The sequence below is a fragment of the Eptatretus burgeri genome, chromosome 2 (assembly GCF_056783735.1).
Source record: "Eptatretus burgeri isolate ZD-2024b chromosome 2, Ebu_testis_v1, whole genome shotgun sequence".
Taxonomy (NCBI): domain Eukaryota; kingdom Metazoa; phylum Chordata; class Myxini; order Myxiniformes; family Myxinidae; genus Eptatretus; species Eptatretus burgeri.
In genome coordinates this window covers 128,358,510-128,379,060 of record NC_140962.1, presented here as the reverse complement: position 1 = coordinate 128,379,060, position 20,551 = coordinate 128,358,510, and the positions used below count along the sequence as shown (strand labels likewise).

General features: G+C 40.9%; 1 protein-coding gene across 1 annotated transcript; it reads left to right on the top strand.

The window, feature by feature from the left end:
- The first annotated feature begins 6,947 nt into the window (after nt 1–6,947).
- On the top strand, nt 6,948–15,080 carry LOC147033070 (beta-2 adrenergic receptor-like). The gene is made up of 2 exons (XM_085851132.1): nt 6,948–7,556; nt 14,355–15,080. The coding sequence occupies exons 1-2, from the start codon at nt 6,948–6,950 to the stop codon at nt 14,748–14,750; spliced, it is 1,005 nt and encodes a 334-aa protein (XP_085707258.1). The 3' UTR covers nt 14,751–15,080.
- The last annotated feature ends 5,471 nt before the right edge of the window (nt 15,081–20,551 follow it).

Below are 20,551 nucleotides of genomic sequence, written 5' to 3'. Positions count from 1 at the left end.
GCATGCAGACAGACAACCAAGCACCACGGGTATGTTCACTTACCAGGCAGCTGGCTCGAGCTTGCCAAGCCAACTGATCCTTATCAAGGGTTTTGAATGGAATGCTTGATTGTGTGCTTGAGCCACTTGGTGAGTGGAAACTGAAATTTGAAACTGAACACACCCCAGTTCAAGTGTTTGCAGCTATCATGTAATTCTTCTGTTCTGAGTCTGGGAGGGCTGCGGTTCAAACCCCGTCCAAGTCATACCAAAGTAAAAATGATATGCGCTGCTTCCTTGCTTGATGCAATCAGCATTTGAAAGGATAGTGCACAGAAAAACAATGTTGGTAAGACAACGGCAAACCACCTAGCATAACCCTTGCAAATAAACTGCTTCGGCAGCACCAACACTCTGTAGAGTATAGTACATCAAATCAATGTACTTGTCCAGAGGAGTTTATTCAATCGGACTCAATTTCATACTCGAACCGTAAGGACAGATAAAAAAAAATAAGAGTTGGTCGATCCTGCCCACTTCATTTTTTGAACATGCCTCTTGTTTTTTTTAGCTCACCAGGAACGTAGTTCCAGGGAACTTATGGGATGGCACGTCGTCAGTCCGTCAGTCCGTCCATCCACCCACAAATACTTACAAATTGTTCTCTGAAACTACACATGCGATTTTGATGAAACTTGACCACAACGTTCATCACCCGTGATGTACCAAAGTTTGTCCATGGCATTTTTAAAAAAAATCAAAAAAAATCGGGCCCGACGGGCTTCTACGGGGGTTGCCCTCCAAAGTTGGTATTTGCTTTCTTCTCATAAACTACACTTGCAATTCTGATGAAACTTGACCACAACCTTCATCACCCACGACGTACCAAAGTATGTTCATGGCAATAAAAAATATCGTAGCCTGATGTGGTCTACGGAGGGAGTTTGCTGGGGGAGGGTTTCCCCCCCCCACCCCGAGATATTTGCTTTCTTCTCAGAAACGACACACACAATTCTGATGAAACTTGACTATAACCCTCATCACCCATGGTGTACCAAAGTTTTCATGACATTGGAAAAGTCGGGCTCTAAGGGGGTGTAAGGCAGGTTGCCCCCCAAAATATGTATTTGCTTCTTTGTCAGAAACATCGTACGCACAATTCCGATGAAACCACCACAACCTTTATCACTTGTGACGTACTAAAATTTTTTCATGATGTTAAGAAAACCAGGGACTAAAGGGATGTAAGGGAGACGGGAGGGGGGGGTTTCCCCCCAAAACATATATTTGCTTTTTTTCCTCTGACTCGACACACACAATTTCGATGAAACGACCACAACTGTCATCACCTGTGATGTTCCAACGGTTGTTCACACCATGAAAAAAATTAGGATCTAAGGGATTCTACTTGGGGGTTGCCACCCAAAATATGTATTTGCTTTCTTTTCTGAAATCACACACACACAATTTCAATGAAACTTGACCACAACCTTTATCACATGTGATGTGCCAACGTTTGTTCTTGGCATTAAGAAGAAATTCATAGGTATTTTCTTTCTTCTCCATTACATATTTTGTGGGTCATCCATGCCTACCAGTGGTTGCCTGGTTATCTTATCCAGCCACGACAACGTGAGCGCCCAGGGATATTTCCGCGATGTTCATTATTTGCTATTTTGTCAAACATTCCGAAAAAAAATATATCGAACCTGTGTCGGAAGGAAGTCGTGCAGTGAAGCAGCTTCACCGCTTGAAATGTATCCCCGTGGGGGACTGACTGGTTACTTCCCCAACAGGCTGGGTGACCTTACTGTCTTGATGCAAACTAAACACCAACACAAAAAAAACTAAACAATGCCAAAATAAACACAAAACAACAAACTAGAAACGACCGAAAAATATGATGGGTTAGGTGGTGGCTCTACTTCATTTTTGACTGACAAATGAAAAGAGGGACATCTATGTTGAGAAGTGTGTGTGTGTGTGTGTGTGTGTGTGTGTGTGTGTGTGTGTGTGTGTGTGTGTGTGTGTGTGTGTGTGTGTGTGTGTGTGTGTGTGTGTGTGAGTGTGAGTGTGAGTGAGTCTGTGTGTGTCTCTCTGTGTATCTCCTTCATAACTCCAAAACCATGAAACATAGTGGCTTGAAACTTTGTATGCAAACCAAGGGAGCACCAAGATAGTGCTTGAATGAAAATGTGGTGTTTGGGTTAATTCAAACACCCCTTTTGAAGATAATTTATGGGGTGCGCATCACAAAAAGCCAAAAGAAGCCTTACGAAGGTGGTGACGTGCCATCTTCGTCAGCCCTCTGTCAGCTCACTGTCGTCTTAAGCCACCATTTTTATGGCTTGCCCAACAATGCCTTGACTTGGAATGGGCTGCAACGATTTCTTTCTGATAGTTTTTTTCCACTTTCCTCAGTTATATCATCGAATGCCTGATCACCATATTTACGAATCGATAGATACATTGAAATGCTTATAAACCCATGGAGACACCAGCGTTCATGACTATATTTAATTTTCGCACATCCCATAAGCTCAAGAATTTCTGAATCTCAGCAGAATTTCAAAATTTAACCTTCTTCTTTGACCTCAGCAGTTGTTCTGACTGCTTAAAAAAGTGTTTATTTGTCCAATTCGGACATTCCTTGGGCATCTCCTGGTGCATCGTGTTTATATCACCCATTAGTGATCGCTAATCACTTGCAAAGCCAGCCGTTCCTTATCATTCGTTTAATTGGAGTGCTCGCTTGAGTACTTAGGCCACTTGGTGAGTACGCCACAATATTCACCCTCTGAATGAATACTGTATATCGATTCGACTTGAACAAAGTTTAGGGGCTACAAGCCTGCATTTGGCACCGCATTGTCATGTGGCACGTTGGGTGTTGGTTTGCTCGCTGAAAATATGAAATTATATTTCACACCACACGTTTCCCTTTTTTGTACGATCTTCTTTCGTGATACGACCCGTCACTTTGGCATAGATCGATACATGTAAAAAAATATGTTTTCTTTTCTAAAGTTTCTTCAACCATTTCATGGAAGTACTTACTTGATTGCTTAAGCCACTTGGCGAGCGCTCTTCAAGCTTCAATGACATCTCTGGAGTGAGGAAGGCAAAATAAATTAGATGACGACAATGAGTAAAAAAAATGTTTTCAGTCGTTATGTAATGCAACGAATCACCACATCACGACAAGATAGTCGAGAGATATGCACGATCGCTCTGAGCTGTCGAGCCTGAGTTTCAATCCAGACCCAGCTATAAACTGTCATCCCAGTGTTTCCCAGGCACGGTGATTAATCAATGTGAATGGTATCCCTCGGATGGAAGTTAAACTGGACGTCACATCTGATGGAATCCAACCATACTTCGCTCCACTTCCCCTCTCTCACCCTCCCCTCTCTCACCCTCTCTCTTTCTCTCTTACCCCTCACTCTCTCTCCCATCCATCCTCTCTCCCTCCCCTTTCCTCCCCTCATTTCCCCACCTCTCTCTCTCTCTCTCTCTCTCTCTCTCTCTCTCTCTCTCTCTCTCTCTCTCTCTCTCTCTCTCTCTCTCTCTCTCTCTCTCTCTCTCTCACCCTCCCTCTCTTTTTCTTCTCCAGACAGGAAGGAAAAATAACACGGGAAAAGTCCACAAGTAGAAAACAAACACATGGGAAACGAAAAATGGGGAAAGTGGAAACACCAAACAGCACAGCAGAGGAGGGGTACTCAAGACACGAAGCAAGGAGCGGCCATGACAGTACACAACGAACAAACAGCCAGCAGGGGGCGGAGGAGAGAGAGAGAGAGAGAGAGAGAGAGAGAGAGAGAGAGAGAGAGAGAGAGAGAGAGAGAGAGAGAGAGAGAGAGAGAGAGAGAGAAAGAGACAGACACACAGACGGACAGACAGACAGACAGACAGACAGACAGAGAGGGAGAGAGGGGGAGGCCAGAATGTTCAGAGGCATGGGGTATGGCCAAAGGGGTGTTGGGGAGGTGGGGGTCAAAGGGTCTATATAATTTCCCAGTCATGAACTCTCGTATGCATGATGTGATGTATTGCCAGGAAAGGCTTTTAAGGACTGCTTTAAATTAGAGATGGAAAGAAAACAGCAATGTTAGTGTTTTTCACGATTTTGCTTTTCTTGAAAAATGAGAACTGAGAATCCTATTTATGACCTCTGCCTCCGAAGGCAAAGAGGGTTGTGTTTTCACCCCTGTCTGTCTGTTTGTTTTTTTGTGTGCAGGATATCTCAAAAAGTGGTGAACGGATCCGGATGAAATTTGGTGGGCAGATTGGGTGTGTGACAAGAAAGAACTGAGTAGGTTTTGGTGAAGATCCGGATCCGGATCCAATGACTAGAATTTTTTAAATTATTCTTCACCATTGAGAGATCAGGCTAAGCTAATATATATCACAATATCTCAAAAAGTTGTGGACGGATTCGGATGAAACTTGGTGGACAGGTTGGTGTGTGACCACGACAAATTCCTTCGATTTTTGGTGAAGATCCGAATCCGGATCTGGATAAGAATATTATTTAATTTTAAATTGATTCTTCGCCATTGAGTGACAGGGCCAATTACAATAAATAACATAACATGATATTTCAAAAATGTATTGGGCCCGATATGTTCTCGTGGATCAGGCATTACATGGCAGAGGGATGAGCTCTACCGAGTACCCTTCAAGTTAAACAATGTATCTGCTTAAGTTTAAAAAAGAGGCAGTTGCTGTGTCTTACATATGCTTGAGTAGAGTTCCATCTGTTTTCACCCAAATTTATGATGTGCTTGGAATGTGGGGGTTTGGAGGACTCCATGCCGTGCATTGAGGAGATTGGATTGCTGATAATAAACCCAACTGACTAACTCATATTTGTGGTGATTTATGAGTGTATGGACATAACAATGAGGTACTACATATTATCTTCTCGAACAACAATGTTGTTGAACAACAAAGAACAAGAACAATCTGCACTGCATTGCTGAACTCATTGAACGGCTGAGGAAATAGGGTGTTATAATGAAGAATTTGTTTGTCTGATTGAATTCCTGTTGTTTTTTTTTTGAAAGCTTCAATTAAACAGGTAATTATTGGTTCACGAAAAAATATAAGTGACCACTATATTTGTTATTGTTGTGTGTCTGTCTGTCTGTCTGTCAGTCTGTCTGTCTGTCTGTCCCGAGCATAGCTCCGTGGGTTTTGATCCGATTCTGATAAAAAAAATTTTGGTGGGAGGTTTATATCATGATTTGGTTGTGTTTTCCTGAGAATGGGCATTGTGCGCCCATGATGGGCAGAGCCACGCCCAAAGAACCTGTGTTTTTTGGGGGTAGCCGATTTCAATGTGCATCTTCTCCGAGGGGTTTTGTCGAATCTGACAGGGGTTTCGGTATTTGGTTAACCCAGTGGCACCTGCATAGCCCCACAGAGCTCGATTTTTTATTTTCGTCCCAAGGTCAAGGTCACAAGGTTAAGGTCACAAGGTCACGAACTGAGAAAATTGCGAATTTTGACAAAAAATTATCTTCTCCGAGGGGTTTGTCGAATCTGGCAGGGGTTTCAGCATTTGGTTAGCCCAATGGCACCTGCATAGCTCCACGGAGCTCGATTTTACATTTTCGTGCCAAGGTCAAGGTCACAAGGTCAGGAAATTAGAAAATTGCGAATTTTGACTTAAAAATCCCTCTGAGGGGGTTTATCGAATATGGCAGGGGTTTCGGTATTTGGTTAGCGCAATGGCAACTGCATAGTCCCACGGAGCTCGATTTTTTATTTTCGGCCCAAGGTCAAGGTCACAAGGTCACGAACTCAGAAAATTGCGAATTTTGACATAAAAATCATATGACCGCCCAAACTTTGAGAGCTCGGATGACAATATTTTTTATGCCTAATCTTGAGGTCATTCCCCACCTTAAGTCAGGAAACCATTTTGCTCTATCTCGAATACCTTGCCTGTGGCGCCCCCTTCATGTTCGCTTTTTACGCTGATTTCATCAAAGTATGCATAATCTGAGGAGTGCGAAATGCCATATAGCCTCTATGACGTTATATTGTTCCTGGAATGTTCCCGAGGAAGTTTGGCACCAAAGATCACAATCCTTTACCTTTGACCTTTGAAGTTCACAAAGGTCAAATTTTCAAAGTTGTGGGAATCGAACCAGGTTTTCGACCTTCTTTGACGAACGAACTCCAATAAGCTATAGCACGTATCCTGTTTCCTTATGTTAATGTCCACAACATTGTTTTGTGACCTTTAAAGATTATGCAAAGGTCAAATTTTTAAAGTTGTTGAACGAAACTGGGTTTTCGACATTTTGCAGCGAATAACCTGTCACTCATACCACATCATGTTGATCATTTTTATAACTTCGTCAATCATTATCACATTGTCTCATCCTTGACTTCTGAAACAATCTACATCGTCAAATAACGCTCGTGAATCATCATCTTCTTCAGACTTGTATATCTAATGGCTATACAGTAACGCTTCAAACAAATCTTTTAAAAAACGAAAATCGCAAAAAATAAGCATGAGATCATGCTGTATAAGTATGATGTTGCATTGTATTGTGTTTAAAATTATACCTCTCATCAGGTCATTCTTCATGGAAAACTAGAATGGGAGGTAATTAATGGTCATTGTACTTTGCAATTCCCATACTACAAAGATCATCAGGATCGTCTGGAGACGAACATGACGTCACACAAAAGGTCCCATGGTGTTTTTGAAGGAATATTTATGTTGTCCCGTGGCCGCACTCTGCAGTGTGTCGATTATTTTTCTAAGTCTAAATGACTGAATTCTATAAAAAAAAATTAACAGATAAGTGTAAGTTGACAATGATATTAGATATGATGTTATTTTTCCCAATTCTTCAGGATCAATTATTAGAATGATTTTTGAGAGTTTGTACACTGATTTTTGAGAAAACGCATTGGATCAAAGGAATATCAAAAGACGAGTCAGCATGGAAGAACCATGGTACACAGTTTTGAGCATTGTATTCAGCATAATCGTTGCTCTCACAATATGTGGCAACACTTTGGTGATAGTCTGTGTCATTCACTCGCAGAATATCATGCAAGGCATCACTAGTTACTTCATTTGTTCCCTCGCTTGCGCCGATCTACTCATCGGAATTGGGGTAATGCCTCTCACAGCATTTCAAATAGTCAAAGGCAATTGGATTTTTGGATCTCTGGCATGTGACATCCGGTACATGATGGATATATCGAGTGTCACATCAAGCATAAACAGTCTGTGTTTGATCGCCATTGATCGCTACATGGCAGTTATGATGCCGCTTCGTTACAGGACTCTGATGACTTCACGCCGTGCTCTTCTTTTAATCATCATTGTTTGGGTCGAAGCCATTTCTCTTTCATTCATACCTCTTCACTTCGGCTGGTACCGTGCCACTGACCAGGAGGCTCAAGAATGCTACGACAACCCAGAATGCTGTGTTTTTATTGGAAACCTGAATTTTGTTTTCACAACAGCTATTTTCCCCTTCTACATTCCGGTTACTGCGATGCTTTTCCTTTATGCACGCATTTTGAAAGAAGCCAATCGACAGGTGAGTAAGCTTCCTCAATGTTATTTCACAGTTTTATTTTGGATTTCAATGTTAACAACTGATTGCAACTCTTATTATTTTATTTCGACGAAAGTAGTCAAAATGTCGTAGAAATGAGATCCAATCTTCCAAGAAATCCCAAGAAAGAAAAATAATACCTTCACATATAAATATATCATATAGACCAGCCGATCCTGTATGGGATCGCTCTGTTACAAGCCTAAGAGTTCCGCATCCAGTTTCACAACTTCCCGGATCACCATTTGTCCAGCATTCTCAGCATTTTGGCTTCCTTATTTCAGTCGTGATGTCAATAATTGCCATGATGCAGCTGTCATGGACATACATATAGCATCACCTTAACATTCCTCTCCAACCCTTCTCTGGGCTATTAAAAAATGTATAACCTCCGACCTTATCAAAATGCTTAAAACAGTTCAATTTAGTTTTATTTCATGCTTCAAATTCTCAGACAAACAAAAGTGAAATATAAGAAAACAGTATGTTGCGTAAAACTTCATAATACCAGTTCATTTTGTGAATTACCATTATTCTAAGGCTGAAATTTGAGTTGTCGATATGAAACACGGAGGAACCTAATAAAAAGCAATGATTGTAGAAAATAAGCTCTTCTGGAATTGGAATGGTGGCTTATGATTATACATTTGAACAGATGAATTCTTTTTTTAAGTTATTAAAAAAATCGCAAATCATCAAATAACAGAGAACATATATCGAAAATCCAGCATCGAAACAGCTTTTAGCAATTACATTGCATAAGTCTTCTTTGGTTGCTTTATGCAGCTGTTTTGGCGAGAGGATCATGGGAGGGTCAATCGTATATATATATATATATATATATATATATATATATATATATATCTTTATATATTTATACAGTATATATATATATATATATATATATATATATATATATATATTTATATATATATATATATCTCTTTAAATCTTCTTCTTCCTCTTTCGGCTTGCTCCCGTTCGGGGTCGCCACAGCGGACCAACTGTCTCCATTTCGCTCTATCCTCCACATCTTCCATTGACACTCCAACCACCCGCATGTCCGCCCTCACCGCATCCATGAACCTCTTCTTTGGCCTTCCTCTTCTCCTCCTGCCTGGCGGCTCCATCTTCAACATCCTTCTCCCGATATACTCCGTTTCCCTCCTGTGCACATGTCCAAACCATCTCAATCTCGCCTCTCTCACTTTGTTTCCAAACTGTCCTACCTGCGCTGTCCCTCTAATACACTCATTTCTTATCCTATCCATCCTCGTCACTCCCAACGAGAATCGCAGCATCTTTAACTCTGCCACCTCCAGCTCTGCTTCCTGTCTTTTTGTTAGCGCCACCGCCTCCAAACTATACAACATAGCTGGTCTCACTACCGTCTTGTATACTTTCCCCTTCACTCTTGCAGCTACCCTTCTGTCACAAATCACTCCTGCAACTCTTCTCCACCCACTCCATCCTGCCTGCACTCTCTTTTTCACTTCTCTCCCACACTCTCCGTTACTTTGGACAGTTGATCCCAAGTATTTAAACCAATCCACCTTCCCCACCTCAACTCCTTGCAACTGCACCATACCACCACCCTCCCTCTCATTTACGCACATGTACTCCGTCTTACTCCTACTGACTAACATTCCCCTTCTCTCCAGTGCGTACCTCCACCTCTCAAGGCTCGATTCAGCCTGCTCCCTACTCTCCCTACAGATCATGATGTCATCCGCGAACATCATGGTCCATGGAGACTCCAGTCTGATCTCGTCCGTCAACCTGTCCATCACCATTGCAAACAGGAAAGGGCTCAGAGTCGATCCTTGGTGCAATCCCACTTTAACCTTAAACCGGTCCGTCATTCCTACCGCACACCTCACCGCTGTCACACTGTCCTCATACATATCCTGCACGATCCTCACATACTTCTCCAACACTCCCGACTTCCTCATACAATACCACAACTCCTCTCTTGGCACCCTATCATAAGCTTTCTCTAAATCCACAAACACACAATGGAACTCTTTCTGGCCTTCCCTATACTTCTCCATCAACATTCTCAAAGCAAACATCGCATCAGTGGTGCTCTTTCCTGGCATAAACCCATATTGCTGCTCACAGATCATCACCTCTCCTCTCAACCGAGCTTCCACCACTCTTTCCCACAACTTCATGGTGTGGCTTAACAACTTTATCCCTCTGTAATTTCCACAGCTCTGCACATCACCCTTATTCTTGAAAATCGGAACCAGCACACTTAATCTCCACTCCTCCGGCATCCTCTCACTTTCCAAGACTTTATTAAACAATCTGGTTAACAACCCCACTGCCATCTCTCCTAAGCACTTCCATGCCTCCACTGGTATACCATCTGGGCCAACCGCCTTTCCACTTTTCATCTTCTTCATAGCAGTCCTCACTTCATCCTTACTGATCCACCCCACTTCCAGATTCACTATCTCCACCGCTTTCAACCTTCTCTCTCTCTCATTTTCTTCATTCATCAGCTCCTCAAAGTACTCCATCCACCTTCTCAACACACTCTCCTCGCTCGTCAGCACATTCCCATTTGCGTCCTTTATCACCCTAACCTGCAGCACATCCTTCCCAGCTCGGTCCCTCTGTCTTGCCAATCGGTATAAATCCTTCTCCCCTTCTTTTGTATCCAACTTCTCATACAGCTCGTCATATGCCTTTTCCTTGGCCTTTGCCACCTCTCTTTTTGCTTTTCGACGCCACTCCTTGTACTCCTGCCGACTTTCTTCATCTCTCTGACTATCCCACTTCTTTTTCGCCAACCCCTTCTTCCTTATACTTTCCTGTACTTCCTCATTCCACCACCAAGTCTCCTTATCTTCCTTCCTCTGTCCAGATGTCACACCAAGTACCTTCCTAGCTATCTCCCTTACAACTTCTGCTGTCGTTGCCCAATCATCCCACCCATCTTTACCACCATCCAACGCCTGTCTCACCTCCTCCCTAAATTTCACGCAACAGTCTTCCTCCTTCAGCTTCCACCATCTGGTCCTTGGTTCAGCCCTCACTCTCTTCCTCAACCTCACCTCTAAAGTCATCCTACAGACCACCAATCGATGCTGTCGAGCTACACTCTCCCCTGCCACAACCTTACAGTCACTAATCTCTTTCAGGTTGCATCTCCTACTTAAGATGTAATCCACCTGTGTGCACTTTCCTCCACTCTTGTATGTCACCCTGTGTTCCTCCTTCTTCTTGAAATATGTGTTTACCACTGCCATTTCCATTCTTTTTGCAAACTCTACCACCATTTGCCCTTCCACATTTCTCTTGTTGAGACCGTACCTCCCCATCACCTCCTCATCCTCTTTATTCCCTTCCCCAACATGTCCATTGAAATCTGCTCCAATCACCACTCTTTCATCCTTGGATACACTCTCCACCACTTCATCTAACTCACTCCAGAAATCTTCTTTATATTCCATCTCACACCCCATATGTGGGGCATATGCACTGATGACATTCATCATCACCCCTTCAATTTCCAACTTCACACTCATCACTCGGTCAGACACCCTCCTCACCTCCAATACCCTCTTGACATGATCTTCCTTCAGGATTATCCCGACACCATTTCTCCTCCCATCCACACCATGGTAGAACAGTTTGAAACCACCTCCAATGCTCCTCGCCTTACTCCCCATCCACTTGGTCTCTTGTACACACAGTATGTCCACCTTTCTTCTCTCCATCATATCAGCCAACTCTCGCCCTTTGCCAGTCATCGTCCCAACATTCAGAGTTCCAACTCTCACCTCCACACTTCCACCCTTCCCCCTCTCCCACTGCCTCCGGACTCGCCTTCCCCGTCTCCTTCGCCCAGCAGTAGCACAATTTCCACTGGTACCCTGCTGACCACCGGTACCGGTGGCGGTCGTTGGTAACCCGGGCCTCGACCGATCCGGTATGGAAATTCGTTTTGTTGTCCGCATACTGATTTGGCATAGGTTTTTACGCCGGATGCCCTTCCTGACGCAACCCTGGTCGCCTCTTACGACACACAGGGATATGGTACACCTATTCCAACCGGGGCATACACCGGGCCCAGTACAACTGGTGCTCATTTCGCCGACCTCGGAAGGATGGCAGGCTGAGTCAACCCCCTGGTGTTTTCGACTTGGTTTATATATATTTATATATATATATCCATCCACTGGGACCATACTCTGTGCAGAGCGTTGGTGCTGCCGAAGCAGTCTCCTTGGCTATTGGGCACAATCCTGGACGGGTCGCCACTCCGACACAGGATACCAGCATGCTGGCACTCATTTTTGCCGACCTCGGAAGGATGACAGGCAGAGTCAACCCCACCTGGTATTAATTCAACAGCCGAGTGGGATTTGAACTCAGGATACTCGGTTCCTAAGCCCACCACCCTAACCATTAAGCCAACACCAGGCATATATATATATATATATATATATATATATATATATATATATATATATATATATATATATATATATATATACACATTATATACATATATATATATATATATATATATATATATACATATACATACATATATTAATTCAGTGTCCCAACGGGGTTTGAACTCAGGACCTCTTGGGTCCCAAGCCACTGCCCTTACCACTGCGCCAACACCAGGCTAGATATATATATCTCTTTAAATATGTATATATATATATATATATATATATATATATATATATATATATATATATATATATATATATATATATATATATATATATATATATATATATATATATATATATATATATATATATATATATATATATATATATATATATATATATATATATCTCTTTAAATATTTATACAGTATATATATATATATATATATATATATATATATATATATATATATATATATATATATCTCTTTAAATATTTATACAGTATATATATATATATATATATATATATATATATATATATATATATATATATATCTTTAAATATTTATACAGTATATATATATATATATATATATATATATATATATCTCTTTAAATATTTATACAGTATATATATATATATATATATATATATATATATATATATATATATATATATATATCTCTTTAAATATTTATACAGTATATATATATATATATATATATATATATATATATATATCTTTAAATATTTATACAGTATATATATATATATATATATATATATATATATATATATATATATATATATATATATATCTCTTTAAATATATATATATATATATATATATATATATATATATATATATATATATATATATATATATATATATATATATATATATATATATATATATATATATATATATATATATATATATATATATATATATATATATATATATATATATATATATATATATATATGAGCCTGGTGTTGGCGCAGTGGTTAGGGCAGCGGCTTGGGATCCAAGAGGTCCTGGGTTCAAGCCCCGTTGAGCCACTGAATTAATACACCAGGGGGTTGACTCAGCCTGTCATCCTTCCGAGGTCGGCGAAATGAGTACCAGTAATACTGGGCCGGTGTATACCCCGGTAAAAAAAATAGGTGTACCATATCCCTGTGTCGTAAGAGGCGACCAGGGTTGCGTCAGGAAGGGCATCCGGCGTAAAACATGTGCCAAATCACTATGCGGATCATACGGATGATCCGCTGTGGCGACCCCTAACGGGAGCAGCCGAAAGAAGAAGAAGATATATATATATATATATATATATATATATATATATATATATATATATATATCTATTTATATATGTATACAGTGTATATATATATATATATATATATATATATATATATATATATATATATATATATATATATATATATATATATATATCTCTTTAAATATGTATACAGTGTATATATATATATATATATATATATATATATATATATATATATATATATATATATGTATACATTTCGACAACCACTGGTCCGATCTAATTGAAACTTGCCAGCTATATTGCTGGGAACCAATTTGTTTGTTCACTGCTGACCAAGCTAAGATCCATCTAATAAAAAATTATGAATCCCCTAACTTGGTGTGACAGCAAGGCACAGATCAAGTCCCATAACAGTAAATGCTGCACAATCTGTGAGCAACAAGTATCGTCTCCCATTTAAACACCCTGTCTCTGCCCTGCTGAGCACCATTTAGGAGACAACGGGGGCAGTCAGGCAAGGTAAAATATACAAAACGGGTCTTACGACTCTAAATACGTCATGACACTGATGTCATTGCAAATAACATTGCACATAACAGAACAGCCAAAATGGATGTTTAATAAACAATATGATCAGTACTTTCCACCCCCACCCCTCCCCCATCCCTATACCTTCTGATTGGACAAGATGGTGTGGATGTAGTGCTCTTACATGTGACTATCTCAGTTCGATTCTTCATCCGATGATAAGCTGTCGGGTTTCTCATATTCCGGCATTAGTTGGTGGATGTTAGAGATGTCACATGTCTCGCAAAGTGTAGTCGAGTTATCACCAGCCCCTGAAACAAATTCATTTTTCACTTCATCAGCGGCACAGCCCAGCCTTTGTTTAACGATCCAACCAGTGGACTGTACATCTAATTGAATCCTAGTCAAATACACATTCACTAATGAAGGTGGTCATCTAAGCCATACACTCACCCAAGACCATTGTACTGCGAAAACGCTTCTTCCGAAGGTACTCATGAATTGATTGCAAAATGCAAATCCAAATGTATGTGCTTAGGTGGAGAAGATCTCCCAGACTGGTGTGTGCTACCCAAGGAATGAGAACACTCAAGAAAGAAATGGTGGAGGCCGGACAATTTCACGTAATGAAAGACGTGCTCTGAAAACGCTAGTCGTAGTGTTGGGAGTTTTCATCACGTGCTGGCTTCCTTTCTTTATCATGTATCCTGTGCAAGGAATTTGTCGCCATTGTATTACTGAACCACAATTCCACATAACGATCTGGGTGGGCTACATAAACTCAGTGTGCAACCCTATTTTATACACCAGGAACCCCGAATTTATGTCAGCATACAAGCTTCTGCTTTGTAAGAATGCAGCTTCTCAGAAGGTAAAGCAGTGGAACATGAGACGTCAAATGAGAAAAACAGTGAATGTTCCAGAAAAGCAATGAATATAATAAATCAAGTCTTCAAGATTTAAACAATATCAGCTTTTTAAGAAAAGTATCTTTTCTACAACTGTAATTGATCCATTCAAGTACCTTGTAGGAATTGCATTTCATTTTCACTGTTTCAAAAAATAGAATTTATCTAATTTATTGTGATGTGTTTTGATTTGTTAAAATGTTTGATGATGTAATTACTGCTATTTTGGAACTTACAATTTAGTACATGTATGATTGTTGTGGTTTTGTAATTCAATAAATAAGATTTCATATAATTTGCAATGTTGGTTTTGTTATGAGTCAAAAAATGTGAACTAAGTCAATAATTGCAGTAAAAACGGCATGTAACGAGCAACTAACTCACCATGGGGCTAGACAAAGTCATTGTTTTTGGACAATGGTATGGCTGGGTGGTTTGGCTGGGATTTGCTCAGGAAAGCCGAACCACATCTGAACAAGTAATGGGATTTGAGCCTGGTTTGCCATAATTAGTAGCAAAATGAGAGTTGTGGGACATATTTCTGCCACCCCTCCCTCGTCCCAATTTTACATGTAAATGAATGGGGGGAAAGTAAAACACATTCTAACCATCCTCATCCTCTCCCTCTAATGAATGAGCTTGACACTAAAAATGATAACAAATAAAAACGAGAAGGGCACTCAGAAGAGCGCACACCTCCATCACTCAACGCCTGATCCACAAGAACATATACGGCCAAATACATGTTTCAAAATAGTTTTGGCCCGATATCTCAATTGTCAAGAATCACTATAAATTCTCCTCGAAAAACAAATTTAAAATCAGTACGAAAAGTTGACGTCGCAGAAGTTATTTACTCACCATCTCATTCCTTGTGCATACTATGACGCTAAAGTAACCCTGCTCTGCATTAAAAAATATATATATATATATATATATATATATATATATATATATATATATATATATATATCTTCTTCTTCTTCTTCTTTCGGCTGCTCCCGTTAGGGGTCGCCACAGCGGATCATCCGTATGATCCGCATAGTGATTTGGCACATGTTTTACGCCGGATGCCCTTCCTGACGCAACCCTGGTCGCCTCTTACGACACAGGGATATGGTACACCTATTTTAACCAGGGTATACACCAGCCCAGTACACTGGTACTCATTTCGCCGACCTCGGAAGGATGACAGGCTGAGTTAACCCCCTGGTGTATTAATTCAGTGGCCCAACGGGGCTTGAACTCAGGACCTTTTGGATCTCAAGCCGCTGCCCTAACCACTGCGCCAACACACCAGGCTATACATATATATATATATATATATATATATATATATATATATATATATATATATATATATATATATATATATATATATATATATATATATATATATATATATATATATATATATATATATATATATATATATATATATATACATGTAATGTTTATTTATTTTCGTTCCCACCTCCACCTTGGCATGCAGACAGACAACCAAGCACCACGGGTATGTTCACTTACCAGGCAGCTGGCTCGAGCTTGCCAAGCCAACTGATCCTTATCAAGGGTTTTGAATGGAATGCTTGATTGTGTGCATGAGCCACTTGGTGAGTGGAAACTGAAATTTGAAACTGAACACACCCCAGTTCAAGTGTTTGCAGCTATCATGTAATTCTTCTGTTCTGAGTCTGGGAGGTCTGCGGTTCAAACCCCGTCCAAGTCATACCAAAGTAAAAATGATATGCGCTGCTTCCTTGCTTGATGCAATCAGCATTTGAAAGGATAGTGCACAGAAAAACAATGTCGGTAAGACAATGGCAAACCACCAAGCATAACCCTTTCAAATAAACTGCTTCGGCAGCACCAACACTCTGTAGAGTATAGTACATCAAATCAATGTACTTGTCCAGAGGAGTTTATTCAATCGGACTCAATTTCATACTCGAACCGTAAGGACAGATAAAAAAAATAAGAGTTGGTCGACCATGCCCACTTCATTTTTTGAACATGCCTCTTTTTTTTTTTTAGCTCACCAGGAAAGTAGTTCCAGGGAACTTATGGGATGGCACGTCGTCAGTCCGTCAGTCCGTCCATCCGCCCACAAATACTTACAAATTGTTCTCTGAAACTACACATGCGATTTTGATGAAACTTGACCACAACGTTCATCACCCGTGATGTACCAAAGTTTGTCCATGGCATTTTTTTTAAAAATCAAAAAAAATCGGGCCCTACGGGCTTCTACGGGGGTTGCCCTCCAAAGTTGGTATTTGCTTTCTTCTCATAAACTACACTTGCAATTCTGATGAAACTTGACCACAACCTTCATCACCCACGACGTACCAAAGTATGTTCATGGCAATAAAAAATATCGTGGCCTGATGTGGTCTATGGAGGGAGTTTGCTGGGGGGGGGGTTTGCCCCCCCCACTCCGAGATATTTGCTTTCTTCTCAGAAACGACACACAATTCTGATGAAACTTGACTATAACCCTCATCACCCATGGTGTACCAAAGTTTTCATGACATTGGAAAAGTCGGGCTCGAAGGGGGTGTAAGGCAGGTTTCCCCCCAAAACATATATTTGCTTTTTTCCCTCTGACTCTACACACACAATTTCGATGAAACTTGACCACAACTGTCATCACCTGTGATGTTCCAAAGGTTGTTCACACCATGAAAAAAATTGGGGTCTAAGGGATTCTACTTGGGGGTTGCCACCCAAAATATGTATTTGCTTTCTTTTCTGAAATCACACACACACAATTTCAATGAAACTTGACCACAACCTTTATCACATGTGATGTGCCAACGTTTGTTCTTGGCATTAAGAAGAAATTCATAAGTATTTTCTTTCTTCTCCATTACATATTTTGTGGGTCATCCATGCCTACCAGTGGTTGCCTGGTTATCTTATCCAGCCACGACAACGAGAGCGCCCAGGGATATTTCCGCAATGTTCATTATTTGCTATTTTGTCAAACATTCCGAAAAAAATATATCGAACCTGTGTCGGAAGGAAATTGTGCAGTGAAGCAGCTTCACCGCTTGAAATGTATCCCCGTGGGGGACTGACTGGTTACTTCCCCAACAGGCTGGGTGACCTTACTCTCTTGATGCAAACTAAACACCAACACAAAAAAACTAAACAATGCCAAAATAAACACAAAACAACAAACTAGAAACGACCGAAAAATATGATGGGTTAGGTGGTGGCTCTACTTCATTTTTGACAGACAAATGAATGGAGGGACATCTATGTTGAGAAGTGTGTGTGTGTGTGTGTGTGTGTGTGTGTGTGTGTGTGTGTGTGTGTGTGTGTGTGTGTGTGTGTGTGTGTGTGTGTGTGTGTGTGTGTGTGTGTGTGAGTCTGTGTGTGTCTCTCTGCATATGTCCTCCATAACTCCAAAACCATGAAACATAGTGGCTTGAAACTTTGTATGCAAACTAAGGGAGCACCAAGATAGTGCTTGAATGAAAATGTGGTGTTTGGGTGAATTCAAACACCCCTTTTGAAGATAATTTAGGGGGTGCGCATCACAAAAGCCAAAAGAAGCCTTACGAAGGTGGTGACGTGCCATCGTGGTCAGCCCTCTGTCAGCTCACTGTCGTATAAGCCACCATTTTTATGGCTTGCCCAACAATGCCTTGACTTGGAATGGGCTGCAGCGATTTCTTTCTGATAGTTTTTTTCGGCTTTCCTCAGTTATATCATCGAATGCCTGATCACCATATTTACGCATCGATAGATACATTGAAACGCTTATAAACCCATGGAGACACCAGTGTTCATGACTATATTTAATTTCCGCACATACCATAAGCTCAAGAATTTCTTAATCTCAGCAGAATTTCAAAATTTAACCTTCTTCTTTGACCTCAGCAGTCGTTCTGACTGCTTAAAAAAGTGTTTATTTGTCCAATTCAGACATTCCTTGGGCATCTCTTGGTGCATCGTGTTTATATCACCCATTAGTGATCGCTAATCGCTTGCAAAGCCAGCCGTTCCTTATCATTCGTTTAATTGGAGTGCTTGCTTGAGTACTTAGGCGACTTGGTGAATCCGCCACAATATTCACCCTCTGAATGAATACTGTATATCGATTCGACTTGAACAAAGTTTAGGGGCTACAAGCCTGCATTGGCACCGCATTGTCATGTGGCACGTTGGTTGTTGGTTTGCTCGCTGAAAATATGAAATTATATTTCACACCACACGTTTCCCTTTTTTGTACGATATTCTTTCGTGATACGACCCGTCACTTTGGCATAGATCGATACATGTAAAAAAAAAAATGTTTTCTTTTTTAAAGTTTCTTCAACCATTTCATGGAAGTACTTACTTGATTGCTTAAGCCACTTGGCGAGCGCTCTTCAAGCTTCAATGACATCTCTGGAGTGAGGAAGGCAAAATAAATTAGATGACGACAATGAGTAAAAAAAATGTTTTCAGTCGTTATGTAATGCAACGAATCACCACATCACGACAAGATAGTCGAGAGACATGCACGATCGCTCTGAGCTGTCGAGCCTGGGTTTCAATCCGGACCCAGCTGTAAACTGTCATCCCAGTGTTTCCCAGGCACGGTGATTCATCAATGTGTATGGTATCCCTCGGATGGAAGTTAAACTGGACGTCACATCTGATGGAATCCAACCATACTTCGCTCCACTTCCCCTCTCTCACCCTCCCCTCTCGCACCCCTCTCCCCTTCTCACCCTCTCTCTTTCTCTCTTACCCCTCACTCTCCCTCCCATCCATCCTCTAGCCCTCCCCTCTCCTCCCCACATTTCCTCTGTCTCTCTCTCTCTCTCTCTCTCTCTCTCTCTCTCTCTCTCTCTCTCTCTCTCTCTCTCTCTCTCTCTCTCTCTCTCTCTCTCTCTCTCTCTCTCTCTCTCTCTCTCTCTCTCTCTCTCTCTCTCTCTCTCTCTCTCTCTCTCTCTCTCTCTCTCTCTCTCTCTCTCTCTCTCTCTCTCTCTCTCTCCCCCTCTCTTTTTCTTCTCCAGACAGGAAGGAAAAGTAACACGGGAAAAGTCCACAAGTAGAAAACGAACACATGGGAAACGAAAAATGGGGAAAGTGGAAATACCAAACAGCACAGCAGAGGAGGGGTACTCACGACACGAAGCAAGGAGCAGCGATGACACTACACAACGAACAAACAGCCAGCAGGGGGCGGAGGAGAGAGAGAGAGAGAGAGAGAGAGAGAGAGAGAGAGAGAGAGAGAGAGAGAGAGATAGAGAGAGAGAGAGAGAGAGAGAGGCCAGAATGTTCAGAGGCATGAGGTATGGCCGAAGGGGTGTTGGGGAGGTGGGGGTAAAAGGGTCTATATAATTTCCCAGTAATGACGTCAAGCATGCATGATGTGATGTATTGCCAGGAAAGGCTTTTCAGGACTGCTTTAAATTAGAGATGGAAAGAAAACAGCAATGTTATTGTGTTTTTCACGATTTTGCTTTTCTTGAAAAATGAGAACTGAGAATCCTATTTATGACCTCTGCCTCCGAAGGCGAAGAGGGTTGTGTTTTCACCCCTGTCTGTCTGTTTGTTTGTTTGTGTGCAGGACATCTCAAAAAGTGGTGAACGGATCCGGATGAAATTTGGTGGGCAGGTTGGGTGTCTGATAAGAAAGAACTGAGTAGGTTTTGGTGAAGATCCGGATCCGCATACAACGACTAGAATTTTTTAAATTATTCTTCACCATTGAGAGGTCGGGCGAAACTAATATATATCACGATAGCTCAAAAAGTTGTGGACGGATTTGGATGAAACTTGGTGGACAGGTTGTTGTGTGACCACGACAAATTGCTTCGATTTTTGA

Bases quoted from the DNA above. Each gene is read 5' to 3' on its own strand.
- LOC147033070 (XM_085851132.1), top strand. From the start codon at position 6,948: ATGGAAGAACCATGGTACACAGTTTTGAGCATTGTATTCAGCATAATC. The intron at 7,557-14,354 runs GTGAGTAAGCTT...GTATGTGCTTAG, and splicing joins TGAAAGAAGCCAATCGACAG to GTGGAGAAGATCTCCCAGAC.